The sequence below is a fragment of the Capricornis sumatraensis genome, chromosome 7 (genome assembly GCF_032405125.1).
Source record: "Capricornis sumatraensis isolate serow.1 chromosome 7, serow.2, whole genome shotgun sequence".
NCBI classification, from domain to species: Eukaryota; Metazoa; Chordata; class Mammalia; order Artiodactyla; family Bovidae; genus Capricornis; species Capricornis sumatraensis.
Genome location: NC_091075.1, coordinates 7337399 through 7357019, shown reverse-complemented (window position 1 = coordinate 7357019; position 19621 = coordinate 7337399). Strand labels below are relative to the sequence as shown.

Sequence of the window (19621 nt, the reverse complement as noted above, 5' to 3'; positions counted from 1 at the left end):
TTGCCCTATTTTATTTTCTTTATATCCATATCACTATCTTTCTTTGTATTACTCATTAAAGGTGTTTTATGTCTCTCTTTCCCTGCTGAAACATAAACCCTAAGAAAACAAAAGCTTTACTGGATCCTCAGCGCTAAATCACACTACAGATTGCCTGACCCTGGTATCCTTGCTCTTTCTACCGTGTTTCACTTACCATGCCTATTTCTGCTTTGTGAAGAATTTCTAACCTCGTCATTTCTCAGTGTGAGAAAAAGAGAAAGGCTAATTCTGTGCGTGTGTGTATGTGTCCTCAGCAAATATTCCCTCACTTTTTCCTCCATGAGAGAGAAATGAGCAGAAATGTACTTTGAGCTTCTCTCCTTCATGCTTTCTTCTCTTCAGCTGATTGTTAAGACACTGACGGTTCCTCCTCCCCATGCCCAGCTCCCTGCTGAGCAGAAAGCACACCTACCATCGGACTCAGGATATGCCTTTCACCACAGGCTGCACACCTGTCTCTCTCCCACGCTCTCTGACGTGCTGCAAACTGAACCTCCATGAGAGGACTGATGGCACATACATTCAGAATCGAAACTGCAGGCCCAACTCTTGCCACAAAGACCGAGATTTAAGAAGCAGAGTATCAAGAGTCCACTTTGTACACTTCTGGTCCACAGGGCAAGATTCAAGAAACAGAGTATAAAGTCTCCATTCAAACTGAGGATCCCAGTCATATTCACCAATTCAACTTTTTGGAGCCATGAACTTAAAAGAGTTATTATATGCTCATGTAATATATACCACATGTACACCTCATTAGTAAGGTGGGAATTTTAGTCTTCACCTGGCTCCTATCTGCTCTTTCTTTGTTAGAACCACAGAGTGGTTATTAATTTAGTAAGCATCACCAGTATGTAAGTGAAGCGCAGAATGGAGGTTAGGAAAGAAGTTTCCAAGAACAATCTACATTTATTTGGCCAATTACAAAAGGGGCCCCAGTTCATCTGGTATACACATTTATTCTGAAATAATAGTTTACTATAACTGTAGGATATCAACAGTTCTTATAAATACACCTGCCAATCTTGTCATCTTATAATTCTGATAGCTACATTTTTGAAAACATTTACTCAGAGGTACAAAATCATTTCTGCTAACTAAAATAAATAAAGCTATGATAATTTGATATTCTGCATTTTGTAATATGCAGCTATTTAGCAAACTATAATGACTAATTGCCCTGGTAATTCCCCTAGCCTTAAGATCCTCTGGAGGAGGGCATGGCAACCCACTCCAGTATTCTTGCCTGGAGAATCCCCATGGACAGAGGAGCCTGGTGGGCTATAGTCCATGGGGTTGCAAAGAGTAGGACACAATTGATCCACTTTCACTTTCAGTTTCAGATGTAAAAAATACAGCTTTCCTCATTAATCTTCAAGGGAACAGATTCAGAAAGTAAACAACAGTAAAAGTGTTTAAACACCTTTAAGTCAGGCTCATGCAGGTGAAGCAGGCTATTCTTACTGTACTCGTGGTATCCCACCATGAGTTACCTCTGGAACCCTTACAAGACTCCAGCTCCTTTAGGTTAAGAGCATGACAATTTAAGCAGCAAAGTTCAAACAGTGTTATGTTTTTTTCCTATTGTTCTTATGTTGAGATAGATATTTTTCTACTAAATTATAGATGATACAATAGCAAAAAAAAAAATCAATCTAAGTAAAAGAGATTTGACTTTTTTTTTTATAAGAACATCACCCAGGACGGGTATATTTCACTGGAGTCTCCGGTTGCTATCTGGTTCTTTGGGATTCTGCATGTGAGTTCATAGATGGCTAACTGCAAGAACTGTCTGCCCACAGAGGGACCGTCCAGGAGTACTGAACCCAGGGCATGGCATCCTGCCTCAACCTGGCTCAGGTCACACCACTGAACACCCTACCTCAGTGGAAGTGTTCAAAGACTGAGCAGAAAACAAACCCATCCCGAGCAGGAGACAGAGGAACAGGGTTCCGAACTCTGATCTCAGAATAGATGGAAAGTTTGGGAATAAATGACTCAACTGGAAACATCAGAACAAGGCCAAGTTCTGAGAACTTCCCAGACCAGTTTCCACACAAAAAAATCCCTTACAGACAATGCAAGAGGATGCTCCAGGAAAAGAAGGGAAGATGCCCTGCCAACAGAGCAGAGCCATTTGGAGGCTTCAAGAAGACAGTGGATTCATCGACAGCCACTGTGGAATGCCTGAAGAACAGACTGAGCAGGCAGCAATGAAACGCACAGCCTGTGCTGTAATCTACAGGTGGCTTATGTTTAGTCACTATGTGTGTCTGACTCTTCTGCAATCCCATGGACTGTGGCCCAACAGGCGCCTTCTGTCCATGGGTTTTCCCAGACAAGAATACTGGTGTGGGTGGCCATTTCCTTCTCCAGGGGATCTTCCTGACCCAGAAATCAAACCCACATCTCCTGTGGATTCTTTACCACTGAGCCAATAGGGAACCCCACACAATATAAAGGTACCAAAACTTAAAGATACACGTTAGAATAAGAGACAGTGCCTGGAGAAAAGGTATTCAAGCTGTAGTTTGAAATACTGAAGAAAATATTACAAAAAGAGAAGATCCTGGAGATTTAGAAACAAAGATTATTGAGAGTTTTAGCAACATTACTCCAGTGGATTTTGGTCTTAGACCAAGTCTGAGCAGGTAGAAAACAGAAGAAAATGTATCTCAGACTCCAAACCACCTGGGAAAAAGTATGCAGAAAGACTTCTACTTAAGGAAGGAATAGAATACAAGACAGACAACTGCGCACATTCCACCAAACTAACAATGAGAAGCATTTACAATGGAGCACTGATTTCCAGCTTCAAGCTCTATAATGGTCTGAGGCTTCAGAAATCCAGAATTCCTTTGCTAATACAGTTAATTTCAAATGAGAACCCTGAGGTATCAAGGAGACTTAAGGACAGAGGAGACAGTCTCTTCAGACCCCAATCTCAAATCCTGGTGGCCAACACAAAGGGAGGCTGAGGTGCCGGTGAATGCCCTGAGCAGTGGGCATCAGTGAACACCAAGCTGCCCCTCAGCAGGGAGAGGGGCGGCTGCAGGAGACAAAGCCAATGCTCCCCACTGAAACCCGCAGGCCCCTCTACACCTGGCCCACACTAACAGGGACTCGTGCATACCAGTAAGCACAATCCTCACCCGTACCTCCAAGCCTTCTGGTGTGAAATGACCCCTAGGGGCCCTTGGCCTTGTCCACCATAACTGCTGGCACCATAACCAAAATATAAACTGACAAAGAGCTATCACGCCATGTACTCTCTTGCATGGCGTCGCTTTGCAGACACCACACCACTACCTGGTTCCCACTCATAACCACAGCATAGGTAAGCACTGGCTTGAGAAGGACCACACATCTGAGAGCTGCAAGTGGGTTACTCTAGAGCTACTGGGTGTATTTAGTCACTAAGTTGTGTCTGACTCTTTTGTGACTCAGAGACTGCAGTCTGCCAGGCTCCTCTGCCCATGGGATTTCCCACATAAGAATACTGGAGGGGGTTACCATTCCCGTTTCCAGGGAATCTTCCCAACCCATGGATTGAACCTGCATCTCCTGCATTGGCAGGCGTATTCTTTACCACTGTTAGAAATGACTTAAGTAACTGGTCCCAATTTACCCACCAGAGGAGGGAAGGCTCACTATCTCCCTTTGAGAGGGTTCAAATGGTTCCAAGAGGGGAAGACTGCAGTAGAACCAGTCATCATCCTTTCTCTGTGCACCCCCTGAATCCTGGCAGCTCCAAAGCTGAAACAGCAAAAATGGACTTGAAGAATGCATCTCAAGGATAGGAAGCCACTCTCTCCATTAACACAATAAGGACAGAACTAAAGCTAGCAAGCAGCAAACCTCTGCTGCAGTTCAGATGGTGTGCTGATTGTTTTCCAAATGCTCCCCCAAGAAGCTATAACACTGAGAGCCCCCTGCCCTGCCCAGCAGTGCAAGAGCACAGCGCAGAGCCCAGCAACAAGCCACCCTGAAGACCAGACTCGGAAGGAAGGAGTCCAGGAGGCAGAAGCTCGTGAACCCTGGATTAAAGGGATCCAAGCTGTTAGGTGAGAAGAGACGGCTTGTGGGGCACCGGGAGACTCTTCACCAGTACCCTTCTGAATGGGGTCACAAGCACAAATATTGTTTAATCAAAACAGGCATAAAATAAAAAGTAAAAGAAAACAGAGAACAGCAATCATTACGTGAGTATAACACTACCTGAACACAGAATGATTTTATAATCAATAGCTCTTTGGGTAGAAACGTGAGAGAACTGGGTGTTATTGAAACGTAAAAACAGACAATAAAGATATCATAGAACCACAGGAATACATGATGCAAAGATGGTCTGCTGTAGCACTGGCAGCCTCCTTAAGTTTCCCACATGGAAGACTACTTCTTCAAAATAAAAATGATAATCATTATCTGCTTAGCATTACCAACTGTGCAAGATACTAACCTGACCACGACATTAAAACTTTTAGAGACAATAAAACAAATATCAAAAGTCATTAATGACCTCTTTAATAATTGATGTTTTTAGCATTTATGGCTTATTGAAGTTATTTTGTCACATAAATGTTTGATTTTTGAAAATTTTTATGGTAAAAAAAAATTAACTGCTAAGAAAGTTAAGACCTTATAGAAAACCAGAAACCCAGTGAAGTCGCTCAGTCGTGTCAGACTCTGCGACCCCATGGACTGTAACCCACCAGGCTCCTCCATCCATGGAATTTCCCAGGCAAGAATACTGGAGTGGGTTGCCATTGCCTTCTCCAGGGGAGCTTCCCAACGCAGGGATCAAACCCAGGTCTCCCACATTACAGGCAGACACTGTACCATCTGAGCCACCAGGGAAGCCCAGAAAAACAGTTAAGGGCGTTAGAAATCTTTTTAGGTTTATAAACATAAACAATTAAAACAGTATATTAAATTAAGGTAAACCTGTAACATTTTCCACTTAAAGACTATAAAATTTCCATTTTCCATCACCTGCACTTCAGAAATCTTTCAAGAATCTCCTTCTCAAACAACCCTACTCCCTACATCCAACAGTCTCAGCAATACGGTGATGCTTAAAAATCTGTTTTGCTTGCCGATAGTACAGTTTTATGTGTCAATTTGGCCAGATGGCAGTACCCAGTTATTTAATCAAATAGTAACTCAGGTTTCGCTGAAGGTGTTTTACAGATGTGGCTAACATCTACAGTGAGCTGACTTTAAATAAAGGAGATTACTGTCAACACTGTGTGTGGCCTTTGAGCAAACCAAAGGACTCAACTGCCAAAACTGAGGTATGCTCGAGAAGTTCTTCCTCAAGACTGGAGTATTAACTCCCGTCTGAGTTTCCAGCCTACAGGCTCCAGCATGCCACCCCAACAATCATGTGAGCCAATCCCCTGGGGAAAACACACCCCCACCCACACCTCTCTGTTTTTCTGGTGACCGTAACTGATAAATGCACATTCAGAGAGACATCGTATGCCTGGTTCTCTGGTCCAGCACTGCATCCCTCTCTGATTTAACGATCCTACTTCTCTCAGGCCCATCCACACATACCTCAGCTCCCACCCTCCTCATGCAACCCACCAAATAAAATTCTTGGGACTGAGTTTTCTTTTCCAGCTTTTTGTTGAACAATATCCATACCTCTATTTTTCTATTTTCACCCCCTAGGCCCTTCTTTTTCTGAAAATTAGCAAAGAACAGTAATGAAAGTAAGTGGCATAAGCTAGGATGAAAATTCTCTAAATATATACATAATATATACATATGTGCATTTGCATATATAAATTCCTGCATTAGAGAGACTTTAGATAGCAAAAGACTATCTACAGTGTCATAGTTCTTTAAATATGTTTTTAAAAGTAAGGTATATTTTAAGCTGGGATTTCTGTTCCAACATAAAGCTCGGAAATGTTTCTGTGCAATTAGAACTGCAATTGGGAAATAAAAGTTAAACAAAATATATAATTTAATTTTCAGAAATCAAATTCTAAATCTGTAAGAAGAATATGCTTATTTTGAAATCCAAACATCCTTATTCATGGATGACTTATTTTTAATGATGAAGTTCAGTGACTTTCTTGGTAGTCCAGTAGCTAAGACTCCCAGTGCAGGCTCCCATTGCAGGAGGCCCAGGTTCAATCCCTAGTCAGGGAACTAGATCCCATATGGCACAACTAAGAGTTCCTACGCAGCAACTAAAAAAAATCTTGCACGCCACAGCAAAGAGCAAAGACCTCGCAGCTCACAGGCTGCAAATAAGAACTGGCAGAAGACCTCACAGTCTGCAAATAAGAACTGGCAAGGTCAGACAAATAAATCAATTAATTAAACATTTTTAATGATGAGGTATATAAACTGATTCAGTTCTAGAATAATTATCTAGTTATATATTTCAACAATTTTTTTTAAATGCTAAACTCTCAAGGTACTCAGATTCCTTAAAACTAAAACATTCAATGCTTAAACAGTCAACTAGTATCAATATCTATTAACTTAACCTTATAAATGAATTAAACAGTACAAAGAGAAACATTTTAAATATTTAAAATCATATCCTCACCTCCCACATCAACCTGTAATCCATATTTTCATCCAAATCTTCAGGCATTCTCTTCTCTCCAGCAAATGGTCCAAACTTTTCACCCTGAGTAGTAATGATTATATTGAAAATGAATTAGTACAATAATCAAGATACAAAAATAAATTATTATTTCTCTTCTGGAAAAATTTTTCTCTAAATCTTCCTACTCAATGATTGAAACACATTTAAAATACTAAATAATTTACCCAACAGGAAATATTTACATATCTAAAATCCAACTTAGTCTATTTTTAGCCAAACAGCCTGAAACCACAACACAGGAGCCAACATAAAAGGGTTAAACTGCTCAACATTTATATTCTGATAAGACTCTGAACATCACACTTTAATGTTTCAAACCTCTGCAGCCATGAGAAGCAGAGTCTTGCCTGACTTGAGAGACAAGCCTATCAGGCAGAAAATCACCTGATTTCAATAAAAACCATAAGTCCATCCCAATTATGAACAGAAAAGAAGTAGGCTTGCCACTCTCAAAGAAAGACTGTTCATAAATAAAGTTTAAGTTCTCCTGCCAATCCTTCAATCAACCAAGGAGGCACTCCATGAACCCGGGCTTCTCCAAGCACGAGCTTTGAATCACCATCAAGAGATTCATTCACCAGGGTCGCTTGTTTCAAATTCAGAATCCTGAGCTTATTAATATCAGAATCTCTGGGAGTAAGATGTGGAAAGCTGTGTACAGACAAATTCCCAGGTAAGAACCACTGGCAAAACCAGGAGTGGCCCCCACAGGGAGGGATCTGTGAGGCAGGGTGGATGGTGAGCAAAACTGTCTTCACAACAAGGCAATCAAGCAGGGGCTGGAGGGACTGGGAGTGGAGTCATGCTTGTCCAGCCAAGCACGCCACAGACATGGTACAGAGAAGACACGGGATCCCACATGTCCTTGTGAGCCTCCCCCAAACCTTCCATGACTATTCTACAGTAGAACCCTTCCCTCCATAAGGACATGGCGGAACTTCTGATGAACACTGTTAAGGGGGTAAAAAGCCACCAAAATAGTGTTTCAAGGAATATAAATGACTTAATGAACAACAGAAAACCCAACTCCAGGCAACAGTCAAGTGTTAAAGCTTAAATGAAGTACAACTAGCTAACACAGTTCCCTGGGGGCTCAGTGGTGAAGAATCTGCCTGCCAATGCAGGCAGCGAAGTTCGATCCCTGGGTCAGGAAGATCCCCTGGAGAAGGGAATGGCAACCTATGCCAGTATTCTTGGCTGGAGAATCCCACGGTCAGAGGAGCCTTGTGGGCTACCGTGCACGAGGTCTCAAAGAGTCAGACACGACTTAGCGACTAAACAGTAACAACCCAGGCCCTCACTTGACAGATAAAGGAAAGCGGTTCTGAGAAGTCACAAGTAACAGCAGAGTCTGGATGATCTATTGCTGAATGTTAACTAGGAGGCAGAAAATGCTAGAAAGACTCCTGAAATCAAAACTATAATCCTAAATAAACCAAAAACAAGTACACCAACAGGCAGATTGCTATTTGGCTATTCCAGTCAAGCTTGAAGAAAGAAACCAAGTATTAAGATGTTTTTTGAGAAATAAATTTGAGGATTTGGTATTAATGCACATATAGTTTAACTTTTCACTCCACTTTGTCACATATCTAGCCTTCATCAACTACTGCAGAAGAAAATCATCTGAGGACACACTTTCCAAAGAGACGTGCCCGTGCCAGTCAGTCCCTCTCCACGGCACAAATCCAGAGGGAACAGAAACTGTATCGAACAATTAAGCCGGGTTCAAAACCCCGAAAAGAGACAGAAACCCAAGGAAATGACTGGGATCAGGGGGAAAACGCCTGCTTAGATGCAGACCGAGTAAGATTATTAAAGTTCTTAAGCTTTGAAAATTCAAAATAAGAATCAGGAATGTGAGTTTAAAGCTTTTGCTACTAATAGTGAGCAATCACTTTGTCACAAAATCAAACTACCAAACTATAATAAATACAGCTTTCAAATTTCTCGCTCGAGCCAAGAAATACATTCTGCATCTTGTTCTAGTATATTCACATATACATAGCTGACCCTTAGCACAGTTTGAACTGTGTGGGTCCACTTAAACATGGATATTTTAATCACATCATCCTGGTTGGTTGAATTCACAGGTGTGGAAGAAGCACAGATGTGGAGGGCCAACTATACATTATGTGTGGATTAACTCCCATGCTGTTCAAAAGTCAACTGTACACAGAAACACATACTTTAAAAACTAAAATGTAAACTTCTTGAAATAACACTGCCCTTACTCTGTACAATGTATTTCATATTTTCTACTCGATTTTACTTCACTTTTGAAAAAACACTAGTTTTGACAGAAGTAAATAATCAAATTAATTTCACAACACACCAATGGGCTGCAATTCAACTTGAAATACACTGACATAAAATTCAGATAGAGGAGATAAATTTATATTTAGCTCTCTGGATTTGGTAAAATTGCCTTCAAAGCACACTAAGGAGTATACTGGGATGATGTGATCAAATAAACTTGAGTTTCTGTGGCTGCAAGATTATAAAATATCAATAGTTAACTCTTAGTTACTGAAGACAATTAAAACAATTTATATTCAGCTTTTGATGAAATTTTTATACTTCCTGAACCCGCTCTTAGCCTTCCCTTAAGAATCCCAGCACCTGCTATCCAGCCCCGTTCTCTCTCTGTTCACTGTCATTTCTACTACACAAGCAGCACTTCCTCATGATCATAATTTTAATGCATACACAGCTTTATTCACTAGCCATTTTCTATGATACTTCTAACCTAAGAGTAAGCCTCTCCTACCTCAGCAGGCTTCAAACTTGCTTGGGTAACGTACCAATGGAAGGAAGATTTAGGGCGCGCACTCCATATCATGTAACTTTTTTCTTTTGGTTGAACTGTATGAAGTTGCTAGTATTTGCTCATTTTTGATATGGGAAAATTTCACAGGATTCATCATAATATAAATTATATATGCATGTGTGTTTTCAGTTGCTCTTTGCAACCCCATGGACCATATCCCACTGGACTCCTCTGTCCCTGGGATTTCCCAGGCAATACTGGAGAGGGTTGCCATTCCCTTCTCTAGGGGATATTTCTGAACAGGTGCACGAGTCTATTCAACACCCAACGTGAGGTTCATAATTAATGACTAGAAGGAAAGCAACATTTCAAACCATCTCCTTGAAAATTTCAAAAATTTCTAGCTGACTACTTGTCATCATTGGTTTTACTTTGTGATTTAGCTATTGAAGATCTCATACTAGCAGCAAAAAAAAAAACCATCAACTCTACCATTTTCTTGCTGTTTGTGTGTCTGATTATTACTACCTTCAACCTGTGACTATATTCAAGAAATCTTCCTAGAATTCCTTGCTTCCAGTGATCTAAAGAATCACTAACCCAAATGCTTACAAGATGAGGCAGGAAAGCAGCACAGTATCAGACAAAAATATATACAGGATAGAGCAGGGAGTGGCCAGGAGGGGAGCTGGAGGGACAGGCACGTTTAAAAAGCCTTCCAACTCCAACTGAATATCTTACTGAAACGAACAATTTAAATTTGTATATGAAATCACTAGTATTCTATATATATATGCAATGAATTTCAAGTTTCCAAAATTCGGTGCAGATCAAATAAAATGTGATTGTAAGACAAATTCAACCTGCAAACACCAAATCGTCCAAGTCAAACTCACTTCTCTGACTAGCTCAATGCTGAGACTACACAGTGCTTCTTTGCTCTTTTCTAAACAAGGCAGATAAATATCCATTTAACTTGGGACCCACCAGACTAGACGATAACTTTTAATAAAAAATGTATGACTGGAAGCATGTGTGCCATTTTCTGTCATTTTGACTAACAGTATTAGCAAGAATGTGAAAGCAAGCTTTACTGCAGAAGCTTTACTCACTGAGGAAATCACTGAGGATTCCAGAGATCTGGAATGCTAACCCCTGCTCTGCCGCTAATTATCTGTGACCCGACAGAGAGGAACAAACTTCCGAGCTTCAGTTTCCTCAGCTATAAAACGTGGACATCTAGACTTGCTGATTTCTAAGATTCCTTGTTGTTTAGTCGCTCAGTCATTTCTGACTCTTTGTTGACCCCACGGACTGTAATCTGCCAGGCTCCTCTGTCCATGGGATTTTCCAGGCAAGAATACTAGAGTGGGTTGTCATTTCCTTCTCCAGAGGATCTTCCCGACCCAGGGATCAAACCTGTGTCTCCTGCACTGGCAGGTGGATCCTTTACAACTAAAGCACCTGGGAAGTCACAGATATGGATTAGCTGATTTCTAAGATTCCTTTCGGCTTTCAAATCCTAGCGTCCATAGGCCAAATTTAGAACAACTTGAGAATCAAAGAGAACAAGAGTGTAACTGAAATATTAACAGATTCTTAAGTCCATAGTGATTGCCAGAAAGAGAAAAAAAGAATTTTTGAAACACCTCATTTGCCATATTAGCCTATAAAAAATAATAAAGAGAAAGAATTAAGCATTTTCTCCTCTTTTCAACAATAATGCTACTGCAGAATAACCAGACAGCCGTAGATGAAGAAGGAAAGCTCTTCTTTACAGAGGAGTCTAATTTATAAAAGGAGGAGGAACTGATTCAAGCAAAGATTATCAAATGAATGCTAAAACCATTGGTAAAAGCATTACAGTAAAATAGGTGTTCATACAGTGTGAACCTACAGATTATCAGTTACATCTTCACAATGGAAAACTGCATCAACGCAGTGCTGGTAGATGCCTGCTGCTAAAAGACAGTATGGAGTCAATCATTCCAGCCCTTCAGTCCCCAGGGTCTGTCACAGGGACGTGTGACAGGGGTGTTTGCTAGACTCTCCAGGCACCTCCAGAGGGCACAGACCTCTTCCCTTTGTCCTGTCTCTCCAGGCACCTACTATCTAGAAGGGAGCACAAGGTGCAACACGTAAGAGGGGAGCGGGAGATGCCGCCTGTGCTCCTTCCTGTCTCCCACCACAGAGACTGCATCATTTCCTGAGGATCCTGCGGACAGAGAGAAGTGCTTAATATACATTAGTGTGGTGTCGTTTTGTGTGTGTGTGTGTGTGTGTTTTTAAAGTACATATCTAACTCTCAGATTAGAAGAAATACAGAACACAAAGAAACAAATAGGGCTCCCGGGTGGCATAGTAGTAAAGAATCACCTGCAATGCAGGAGACATGGGTTCAATCCCTGGGTCGGGAAGAACCCCCAGGGAAGGAAATGGCAACCCATTCCAATAGACTTACCTAGAGAATCCCAGGGACAGAGGAGCCATTCTCCTGGACAGTCCATGAGATTGCCGAAGTGTTGGCATGGCATAGCAACTGAACACCACCATCAACAGAGAAACACATTAAATAATGTGCCTTGGGAAAACAATCCAATAAATCCAGATAGTGATATATACCACAAACAAAGAGCCTGCTCTCTTCAGAGAGTAACTGGGTTTTTTTGTTTTTTTTTTTTGCTTTGTTTTGTTTTTAAGGGAATGAGAAGAGGGAGACTGTTAAGAGAGATTTAACAGACATAACCAAGTATAAGAGGTGGTCCGTGAGAATTCTGGTTCAAAAATAAACAGCTATAAAAACATTTTGGAGGTACTTAGAGTAATTTGAATATGGACTGAAATTAGAAGACATTAAGAAATCATTTCTTTTCATTGGATGCTAAAATGATAGTATGGCTATTTAGGAAAATGTCCTTACGCTGAAGTATGGAGGAATGAATGGTCATAATGTCTGTAATTTACTTTGAAATGGTTCAGCAAATAAAACACATATACATGTAAATGAAACAAGTTATAATAAAGTGAATCAATCTGCAGTTGAATCATTTATATGTAAAATAATGTTTTTCACAAAAGGAGGCTAGAGTCCCCACTTAGAATATAATTATATTTCAAGGCCAACTATTGTGCATGTGTGTGTTCTTGCAATTCAAGCAAGCCACCAATAAAGTGCATTTCTAAAAAGCTCAATATGAAGAATATCCAATCTTCTTTTCCTTTCTCCTTAGTATTAGAACACTGACCTTTGTGAGGGTACTAATGTATCTAGGTAGAAAAACTACATTATCAACTCTCCATTTAGGCAGAGAGGAGAGCTAACAACCTGAAAGCAGAAATCATAGTATGAACCTACCACAAAAGCTCTTAAACGAGAGCTGAGTCGGCAGGTAACAAACACCCTAATGCCTTGGGTTACTTCCTCTTTATCCTCGTCTGGAATAAGATCATGATAACTGGGGCTACAGCAGCCACTTCAAGCCTGAGAGAATTGCAAAACTTTCCACCCTGACATCTGGAGCCACTGAACTCATAGCAGCGAATGCCCACCTTGTTACTGAGAGCGTAACCTCTGGGGTTTAGATTACTGCAGCTGTCTGTTACTCTGAGCTGACAGAGCAAACATCAAGCAAAGAACTGCACTACTGCCCAGGATAAAGCAGAAACATCTGTATGAAATGCATCAGTTATAAAAAGAGTATGAAATGGGAAATGCAGGACAGTGGTGAAGGGAAGCGATTCTGGAAGACAGTAACCTGAACGGAGCACCTTTTCCTTCAACCCCAGCTCTAAGCCACTTGTTCTCGAGCAAGACAACTTCCACGAGCGTTTATGGGAAGCTGCAAAAGTGAAGTCCTAGGTCCTGGCACAGAACAGGTGAGAGGCATTCTCCCAAATAGCCTGAGTACTTCACTGGAAAACAGCACAAGAGGCAGTGCTGAGGACTGGGAACCAGGGGATCCTGTAAAAAGCTGGAAGTCACAGAAGGCAGGGCCACAGCCCACAGTCCGTCCTATCCCTGCAGCCCAGCAAAGTGCAAGGAGACCAGAAAGCCAGGAGGGAGCTGAGAGCCCACCTGCCCCCGCAGGCCCACAGCAACCAAGAGCCTTCTGCTACAGGGCAGGACTGATACCACAGTGTTCCCCAATAACCAGTCGTGAGCATCAGTAAAACCACCAGGGCAAACTGCCTATACAAGGGGCCAGCTGCCTATGAGGGAGACCAAACAGAAAAATAAGATCCATACTTGTAAAACAGAACACCTATAGGAGAGAGTACTTTAAGTAAAGGGAATTACGTTGGGAGTTTCCTGGTGGTCCAGTGGTTAAGACTCTGTGCTCTCACTGTTGATGGTCTTGGTTCAATCCCTGGTTGGGAAACTAAAATCCCACAGGCCATGAAGCATGGCCAAAAAAATAAATAAACAGAATATGTCAGTTACATAAGGGAATTTAAGGAGATTGAAGTGCAGCACTCAATAAAGACACTTTTAAAATTGAAAAACCATAATTGCCTAGTTAAATATTTTTGGAGAATAAGTTGAAAGAGAAACACAACAACCTGAGAATCACATATCCAGTCAGGAAATCCTTCACAGTCAGATGGGAAGGAGAGCTATTTGATAATATACACAGATTCGGACAGAGTATTATCCACATGATATGAGAAAAAGAACTGCAAAGTTTCTAAACAAATGAGCCAGAACAAATGACAGAAATCAGAAGAAAATGAACCTGTGGAGCACAAACACACAAAATTAATGTAACACAATTAACTGAGTAAAGAGGTTTCTCCTCACAGTGGTCAGAATGGCCATCATTAAAACATCTACAGATAACAGATGCTGGAGAGGATGTCGGAAAAGGGAATCCTCTTGCACTGCTGGTGAGAATGTAAACTGGCACAGCTACTATGGAAGACAGTACGGAGATCCCTTTAAAAACTAGGAACAGAACTACCTTATGACCCAACAATCCCACTACTGGGCACATACCATGAAAAAACCGTAATTGAAAGAGACACATGTACCCCAACGTTCATGGCAGCACATCTTACAAGAGCTAGGACATGGAAGCAGCCCGGATGTCCACCAACAGATGAATGGATACGGAAGCTGTGGTACATACGGACAAGAGAATATGACTCAGCTATAAAAAATAACAAATTCAAGTCAGTTCTAATGAGGTGGATGAATGTAGAGCCTATTATACAAAGTGAAGGAAGTCAGAGCAACACAAATACTGTATATTAAAGCATCCATGTGGAATCTAGAAATATGGTACTGATGAAACTATCTGCAAGGCAGGAGTGCAGACACAGACACAGAGAACAGTGGAGAGAGACGAACTGAGAGCCCAGCGTGGAAATACGTACATTACCACGTGTATAAACAGACAGCCTGGGAGAATTCGCTGTGCGACACAGAGCTCCACTCTGTTCTGTGACAACCCAGAGGGGCAGGGTGGGCTGGGAACTGGGAGGGGGCTCAGAGGGAGGGAAATATGTGTACCTGTGGCTGATTCATGATGATGTGTGGCAGAGGCCAACACAACACTGTAGAGCAACTGTTCGCCAATAATTGTATTTTTTTGTATATTTTTCAAAACTGTACAATGATGATCTTTGGTAATTATTAGTTACTCAAGCACAGTTATGTTTTATGAGTACTGTTCAACTGTCATCACCAAAAGAAAGATACTCAGACATGTTCTTTCTATGAAACATTATATGTATAAGCAATAAAAAAATTTTTTTTAAGAAATTAGATTAAGTAACACACCATTTTGTCAAAACTTAGCGGGGTGGAGGGCAGGCAGGAAGATAAACACATCTCCAACGCATCTCCAACCTCCAAGTAGGTGGAGGTTGGAGAGAGCAGTGGGCAACAGCAAGGAGAAGAGGGAAGTAACCCAGAAATGAGCATCCTGTGGGGAAAATCATGTGTGTGGAGAAAATGGCTGAGCGCCAGCTATCAAATAAAAGTCACACGCATCTGATTATGAAAGGGGAAGAGTAAGCAAATCATCAAATTAAGGTATGAGTTGCACTTAATAAGAGGGGAAAAGGATGAACAGTGACTTGGACAGCAAAAATACAGAAAATTAAAATACAACAACAATAAAATGATGAGCATAAAGATGACAAGAATAAAAATCAGTTATCTCAGTCATTACACTAAATATGAAGTTTAAAATCTCTTATTAAATGAAGAGATTATAAATCTGCATTTTGAAATATAACCTAGCTACACATGATTACAAAAAGATAAAGTAATAAAAAAAATTATTGAACTGGGTAAATAAAAATATACAGATAAAAGCAAAGAAAACAAAGGCAATGGCGTATTAAGACAGTTCAATTAATGGCTGAAATCACCAAACAGAATAAGACAGAACGTTATGTAATGATATAAAGTGTATATATGAAGAACACAGAACAGTAAGAAACCAGCAGCATAAAAATACGAGAAATGCAAGAAGAACCTGGGTGGGAGATTTTAAAATATTTTTCAAAACTGATAGATTTGTTAAGTAATAAAAACAGAAAGTAAGAATATATAGAAACGCCCTTAATGTTAAATTTTTAAAAGTTCAATACTCATCAAGAATTCACTCCTACCGTAAAAATAAGAAAGGCTGATTAACTATAAAATAATTACTTCTCTTGAGGAGAGCACTGGGTTATCTACGGCAAATCATGAGGAGGAGCTGCCCACTACCATACAAGCAAGAAATCAACTAACATTTTAAGTTTGCTAAAGAATGCCATGTGAAACAGCTTGCCCGTGTTAGAACCACTGGCAGCCGCAGACCCAAGGGGAGCTCACATGCTTAGACTCCCTTCCAAGGACATCCCTATATAAGGGAAACTGGGGGGCAGAAGGGAGGACAGAGCCACGTTCAGTGGTGCAGGCAAATAAGAGAACAGCAGCTGCTGCGTAACATGCTGCACCCTGCATCTCCCACCCTGACCTTTCTGCCCTGTAAGAAGAAAAGCAAACTCCGTCACCTCCAAGACACAAGTAAAGATCCACTGCCACGAAAGGAGGGGCAGGAGGCTCAGGAATCTGCACCACAGCCCTCAGAGGGCGCCTGCCGTTGGGGGAGGGACAGGAAGCACTCTCCCACAAAACATCGACCACTGATGCAAGGCAAACACCTGGCTCTCATGGGAAAGAGAGATAGGAACACTACGGAAATTCAACTCCCAGAGCTCAGGCTGATAAACCAACCCTAGATAAGAGTGAAGCTGAACCAAGACAGAGAGCAGAGAGCTCAAATAGCAACACAGTGGTCTACTACAGGGCAAGGGCAGAGCGTGCAGCTGGGTGAGGGGACCCCTCTATGGTGCAGGCTCTCAGGGACAGAAGAAAACGGAGGCAGCTGCAGACACTGAGAGAAACCTGGAGCACCACCCAAGCCACAGTGCAGCCCAGAAGAGCCCAGAGCCTGGGGCTCACTGAGAGAAAGCAGGCCCGCCTGACCTACCACCAGCCTGACTGAGGCAGCCACAGACACTGAGACCCGGAGCACCGCCCGAGCCACAAGGCAACGGAAGCCTGTGGTTCACTGAAAGAAACAAAAACAGCATAACGCAAACCCACCTTATCTCCTACCCAGACTGATCCAAACTCCTCCACTAATAACCAGAACCAACAAAAGCATATATTTCAAAGCACAAATACTATTCACTATACTCTTGATTGTTTCGCACGACACTGGCATTCAAAAAAAAACATTAAGAACATACAAGGAAGCAAAATCCTCAACAAAATTCCAGCAAACAGACTCCGACAACACATCAAAAGGATCATACACCATGATCAAGTGGGATTTATCTCAGGGATGCAAGGATTCTTCAGTATATGCAAACCAATCAATGTGATACACCATATCAACAAACTGAAAGATAAAAACCATACGATCATCTCAGCAGATGCAGAAAAAGCTTCTGACAAAATTCAGCACTCATTTATGATTTTAAAAAACTCTCCAGAAAGTACACATAGAAGGAACCCACCTCAAATAATAAAGCCATATACAACAAACCCACAGCCAATATTCTTCTCAGTGGTGAAAATGGAAAGCATTTCCTCTACGATCAGGAACAAGACAAGGGTGCCCATTCTTGCCACAATTATTCAACATAATTTTGGAAGTCCTAGGCACAACAACCAGAAGAAAAAAGAAATAAAAGGAATCCAGATCAGAAAAGAAGTAACAAAATCCTTACTAGATGCAGGTAACATGATACTATACACAGAAAACCCTAAGGATTCCACCAGAAAATTACTAGAGCTAATCAACGAATACAGTAAAGCCACAGGATATAAAATTAACATACAGAAATCCTTTGCACTCCTATACACTAATAATGAAAAATGAGAAAGAGAAGTTAAGGGAACAATCCCCTTCACTACTGAAATAAAAAGAATAAAACACCTACAGATTAATCTACCTAAAGAGACAAAAGACCTGTATGCAAAAAACTATTAAAAAAAAAAAAACACTGATGAAAGAAATCAAAGATGGCATAAACAGAAGGAGAGATATAACATTTTTGGATTGGAACAATCAATATTGTGAAAATGACTACACTATCCAAAGTAATCTACAGATTCAAAGGAATCCCTATGAAACTACCAATGGTATTTTTCACAGGACAAGAACCAAAAAATTTCACAATTTATATGGAAACACAAAAGACCCCGAATAGCCAAAGCAATCTTAAAAAATAATGGAGCTGGAGGAATCAACCTTCCTAACTTCAGACTATCCTACAAAGCTACAGTCATTAAGACAGTATGGTATTGGCACAAAAACAGAAATATAGACAAACGGAACAAGGCAGAAAACCCAGAGATAAACCCACACACTTATGGGCACCTTATCTTTGACAAAGGAGGCAAGAATAAAAACAGACAGCCTCTTCAATAAGTGGTGTTAGGATTTTTGGACAGCTACATGCAAAAGAATGAAACTAGAGCACTTTCTAACACCATATACAAAAATAAATTCAAAACGGACTAAAGATTTAAATGTAAGGCCAGGAACTATAAAGCTCTTAGAGGAAAACATAGGCGGTACACTTTTTGATATACATCACAGCAAGATACTTTTTGACCCACCTCCTAGAATAATGGAAATAAAAACAAAAGTAAATAAATGGGATTTAATTAAATTAAAAGCTTTGCACAGCAAAAGGAAACAAAAAACAAGATTAAAAGACATCCCTCAATGGGAGAAAATAATTGCACACAATAACAAAGGATTAATTTCCAAAATATACAAGCAGCTCATGCAACTCAATACCAGAAAAACAAACAATTCAAAGAATGGGCAGAAGACCTAAACAGGCATTTCCCCAGAGAAGACATATAGATGGCCAACAAACACGTGGAAAGATGATCAAGATCACTCAGTATTAGAGAAATGCAAATCAAAACTACAATGAGAATGACCATTATTAAAAATCTACAAACAATAAATGCTGGCAAAGATGTGGACAAAAGGGAACCTTCTTGCATCACTGGTGGGAATGCAAATTGATCCACTGTGGAGAACAGTACGGAGATCCCTTAAAAAACTAGGAACAGAACTACCATATGACCCAACAATCCCACTACTGGGCATACACACTGAGAAAACCGTAACAGAAAGAGACACATGTAGCCCAACGTTCACTGCAGTTCTTTTTACAATAGCTAGGACATACAAGAGGGCTCTCGAGAGTTCCTTGGACCACAAGGAGATCAAACCAGTCAATCTTAGAGGAAATCAGTCATGAATGTTCACTGGAAGGACTGATGCTGAAGCTGAAGCTCCAATACTTTGGCCACTTGATGTGAAGAACTGACTCATTGGAAAGGACCCTTGTGCTGGGAAAGATTGTGGGCAGGAAGAGAAGGGGATGACAGAGGATGAGATGCTTGGATGGCATCACCAACTCGATGGACATGAGTTTGAGTAAGCTCTGGGAGTTGGTGATGGACAAGGAAGCCAGGCGTGTTGCAGTCCATGGGGTCACAACAAGTCAGACACGACTGAGCGACTGAACTGAGGACATAGAAGCAACCTAAATGTCCATCAACAGATGAACGGACACAGAATCTGTGGTACATATATACAATGGAATATTACTCAGCCACAAAAAATGAATGCATCAGTCAGTTCTAATGA

The 19621-nt window shown here is 41.0% G+C and overlaps 1 protein-coding gene across 3 annotated transcripts in view; it reads right to left on the bottom strand.

Moving 5' to 3' along the window:
- Nucleotides 1-19621, bottom strand: part of PRDM5 (PR/SET domain 5) — a 262625-nt gene that overhangs the window by 225467 nt on the left and 17537 nt on the right. For all 3 annotated transcript variants that reach the window (XM_068975244.1, XM_068975245.1, XM_068975246.1), the window contains exon 2: nt 6611-6694. In XM_068975244.1, the coding sequence (XP_068831345.1) occupies nt 6611-6694 (84 nt within the window). The remainder of the gene's footprint in view (nt 1-6610; nt 6695-19621) is intronic.